At 51.8% G+C, this 4498-nt stretch overlaps 1 protein-coding gene across 1 annotated transcript; it reads right to left on the bottom strand.

The window, feature by feature from the left end:
* Window positions 1-2249: 2249 nt before the first annotated feature.
* LOC119266824 (hydroquinone glucosyltransferase-like) lies at window positions 2250-3913 on the bottom strand. The gene has a single exon (XM_037548106.1). It carries the CDS (start codon window positions 3821-3823, stop codon window positions 2375-2377), a length of 1449 nt encoding a protein of 482 aa, XP_037404003.1. The 5' UTR covers window positions 3824-3913; the 3' UTR covers window positions 2250-2374.
* Window positions 3914-4498: the final 585 nt, after the last annotated feature.

Raw genomic sequence — 4498 nt, 5'->3', positions numbered from 1 at the left:
CATGTTGTAACTTTGATTGTTTCTACAATCTCATACTCTCACACAAATTATAACACTCAAAGAATAACATAAGGAACTGAGAAATATCGTATCTAATAGTTACATAAACCTATTAGATGGATGTACACACAGGCGGACGGCTGGGATGACCGATCCATGGGTAATCATCACCGGCCAATGAGTATTCAGCGATCGACTAACCAGTGTATGGTCCACCACGACCATGACTACTAAAGGTCGACCACTATTGACTGAGTTTTTTCCCCAATTTTGTTGTTGTTCTGCTCTGCCTACATCTCGTGGTTTGTTGTGATGAGCTAGAGATTGATGATTGTCTGCGTCGGCCGATACCACACCTAGTTGTATGGTTCATTTTTTTCTATCTACAAGCCATGCTAGTAGCAACTTCCTGGGTTCTATTTATGTTCATGCCACATCAAATAAGCTCTGATCTGTTTCATCAAAGTGGTGCTATTTACCACAGCTATTTACTTTATATATAAAAGATGAATGCCTCTTCTTCTTTACATATGTGTGTCAAGGATGAATGGCATTCACATGAATGAATGATTTACTCACTAGTAGTAAAGTGTACAACATAGCTATTTACTTTTTTTATTTATGGCTAGCCTAGCCTAGCTATGTGTGCGTGTGTGTTTTTTGGGCTCAGACTTGTGATGTCTGTGACATTTCCTAATTTATGTTTTGACATTTACTTTTTCATACATATTGTACATTTTTCGTATACATCTAAAATATTTTTATGTCTGTTTAACTTTTTGTAAATACAAACTTATTTCAAATACATGTTTTGAAATAAAATCTGTACATGATAACATTTTTCAAGTACACGTTGAAAGATTTTTTTAATGTACGCAATGTTTTTGAAAGTATGCAAACATTTTTTTATATTTATAAACATTCGTTTAAATGTCACAAACATATTTTTTAAACACGTAAACACTTTTTAAAATGCAACCTACGTATGTTTTAATCACACGGACATTCATTTACATTGTATAACACTTTTTAAACTGTCATGTAAACTTTTTGAAACACGTGAACATTTTCAAAATGTCACATCCTAACTAAATTATTTTTTTATAATATGTGTACTTGGTTATTTTCAGAACATAACAAAGAGGAAGAAAAAATGCTGCATGACATCAGCTTGACGAAACACATGGTTGACAAGCCGACTCACTACCAGCTCACTGTAAGCGACACGATCTTGTGTCTCGCAGCAAGCGAGATATAAACTAGCCCCCCATGGGACCCCAATCAGTTAGCTACATCGATGCTCTATCTTTTCACCTTTAGAGGTTCTGCGTGGATTGTTGGTGTTCTTTATTGCTCTCTCTTCTTATTCCAAACAAATATACAACTGGTGTTTCTAAGAAAAACATAAAAAAAAAATCGAAACGAAGGCAAAAGATTTGGCTCATCCACTAAAGGAGAGACTAGAGTTTAGAGTATTACAAAACACCCACAAAAGCGACATGACAACTACTCACCCGATAACAAGTTTCTTAGCACCCGCGGTAACCCAAAGCTTGCCCTCCTTCAAGATGATGGTAAGGAGAGTAGACGGCGCGCGGCATGCTTTTGCGTGAAACACTCTATCATTTCTTTCATTCCAAATGATCCAAGAGACAAGCATGATGTGGGAGGCCATGGCATGCCAATTAGGATTGTTGTTGCCGGTTCTCTTGCCCCACCGTGCGTCGACGGTTTCATCAAGGTGCCATGTGGAGGTATCCATGTGATTCAAGCCAAGCTTCTCGATGATGGCCCTCCAAAGCGTAATCGTGTTGAGACATTTGAAGAAAAGATGAGCACGTGTTTTTTGCGCTTCCTCTTTGCAAGGTATTGCGCTCAAACAACCCTTCTCAAAATGGAATGACAATGAGAATACATGCATAAGCATTCGTTTTTGCTAACGACAAGTTTTGCCTAAATTTGCAACCGGTGTCGATCAATATACGCATCCTGAGATGGACAAGGGCATCGCCACGACGCCAAGCCATGAGCACCCTGGAACCGGGGGACGACACGGCAGCGGCGTTGCGGCGAAGGGGGAGTCGCGGGTTGACAGGTTCGAGTGCGCCGGAAAGAGGGGACGGAGAAGCATAGGCGTTCGGACCATTACAAGAGACATGCACTGGGCATCGGCTCTGGCATCGCATGGCATCCAGACGGAGACGGGCGGTGCTGCCGGTCATGGCATTTGCGAGGGGAATCCAGTGCCGGAAAAATCGACTACCGCAATACATTTCGAAAGCAACTTACAAACAACCAGTGCATCATGAGAATTTTACTTAACAAAGCATACAACAGAATTGGAGGGGGCAAGGCAAGGTTTGCCGACGCCTACTCACGCATGCTCGGCGCCAGTCCACCTGCTCGCCACCTCGTCCAGCGCGGCCGTGGCGGCGCCTCCCTCGAGGAGGCCTTCAATGGCGGCCTTCTGCAGCGTCGCCACCTTAGCTCTCACCTCGGCGCCTTTGCCTGGGCCAGCCATCACCTCCCTCACCGCCGCGGCGATCTCCTCCTTCCTCTTGGTCGCCGGCACGCGCACGGCGGCCCCGACGCCCTCCGAGAGCATCACGGCGTTCTGCCGCTGCTCGGCGAAGAGCGGCCACGCGACCATGGGCACGCCGTGCACCAGGCTCTCCAGGACCGAGTTCCACCCGCAGTGCACCAGGAAGCACCCCGTGGCCTCGTGAGCCAGCACCTCCGTCTGCGGCGCCCACGACGGCACCAGCAGGCCCACGCCCTCGGTCCGCTCCACGAACCCCGCCGGGAGGTACGCCAGCGGGTCCTTCTTGCTCTCCGCGTCGTAGTAGTTGGCGTTGACGGCCCCCTCGTCGCTCGGGCTCCGCACCACCCACAGGAACCGCTGCCCGCTGAGCTCCAGCCCCAGCGCCAGCTCGTGCATCTGCTCCGTCGGCAGCGAGCCCCCGGAGCCGAACGAGACGAAGACGACGGATTTCGGCGGCTGCCGGTCGAGCCAGTCCAGGCACGCGGCGCGCGGCGCGTCGCTGGCGACGGGCGCGGCGTCGGTGCGTATGATCGGACCGATGCTGTACACGGGAGGGCGGCCGGGCTCCGGGCGGCCGAGCACCGTGGCGGCGTCCGGCTCGAGGACGTCGAAGGAGTTGACCAGGATGGCGTGGGCCTCGCGGTAGCGCCTGCCGTGGTGCACCATCCACCTGTAGCTCGGGCTGGACTTGTCCTGCAGCGGCGAGAGGATGTCCGCCCCCGGGATGGGCACGCAGCCGGGGAGCCGGACGGGCTCGGCGAGGTCGCGGAACTCGCCGGGCATGGAGACGTCGAGCTCCGGGAGGTGGAGGATGAGGGTGAGCCCCTGGAGGTTCCCGGGGAAGAAGAGGCACCTCCTCGGCACGCCGGCGGCCACGGCGGCGTCGAACGAGTCGGCCCCGAAGAGGTCGGCGAAGTAGGCCACCAGGCGCGTGGTCTCCATGAGCCGCGAGAGTACCTCGGTCAGCGCCGGCACCAGCCGCACGCACTCCTCGGACATGAGCATCTCGATGGAGGCGTCGGGCGGCAGGTCGGAGAGGTCGACGGGCGGGAGGGAGAGGGAGGAGATGGCCGGCGGGAGGGAGGCGAGGAAGGCCCGCTGCGTGGCGGAGGCCGTGGAGGCGAAGGTGATGAGCGTGGCCTCGACGCCGTGCCGCGCGGCGAGGCGCTTGGCCAGCTCGGCGAGCGGGATGAGGTGGCCCATCCCGGGCGTCACCAGCATCGCCACGTGCGGTGGCCGGCGAGCCCCGGCCGCGCCGCCGCTGACGCCGTTCGCCTCCATTGTTGCGCCCGCCGCTGATCCCGTGTCTCTTTCTCGGGAGGAGCAGATTCTCCGGGCGTGCGATGGTCTGATTTGATGTACGCGGGCGGTGGTTTGGCTGGAGTGATGTGCTACGGGTGGGGTTTTATAAGTTTGTGGCGCATTCCTACCAACCAAAAGTTCTATTTTTATACTGCACCAACTAAAGTTACTCCAGATACCAATCACCAAAACGAAATTTCTCCGCGGCGGCTACGCGGCCACGCACGGGCGCTTTGCGCTATACAAAGTCCTTGGCGTATTCCCAGCTTCCAACAGCTCTATTTTGTACTCCCTCTGTAAACTAATATAAGAACGTTTAGATCACTAAAGTAGTAATCTAAATACTCTTATATTAGTTTATGGAGAGAGTATAAGTTTGTGGTGCATTGCTACCTACCAAAAGTTTTAGTTTTATTCCAAATAATTAGAGGAGATACCGACCATTTATACGGAAGATTCTCACCGGCGGCTACGCGGCCGTGCAAGGGTGCTTCGGGGTTTTATTATAAGTTTTTGGTGCGTTCCTCCCTTCCAACAGTTCTATTTTACAAAGAACAAAACTTTCATTTAAACAGATTCCCCCCTGGCGGCTAAGGGTGGTGGTTTAAGACTTTCTCTCCTCTTCTCTTTACTAGGTGGGGCAAGTGGCGGAGG

Source organism: Triticum dicoccoides, chromosome 3A (assembly GCF_002162155.2).
Source record: "Triticum dicoccoides isolate Atlit2015 ecotype Zavitan chromosome 3A, WEW_v2.0, whole genome shotgun sequence".
Taxonomy (NCBI): Eukaryota; Viridiplantae; Streptophyta; class Magnoliopsida; order Poales; family Poaceae; genus Triticum; species Triticum dicoccoides.
The sequence above is the reverse complement of the archived record's forward strand: the minus strand, read 5'-3'. Positions and strand labels throughout refer to the sequence as shown.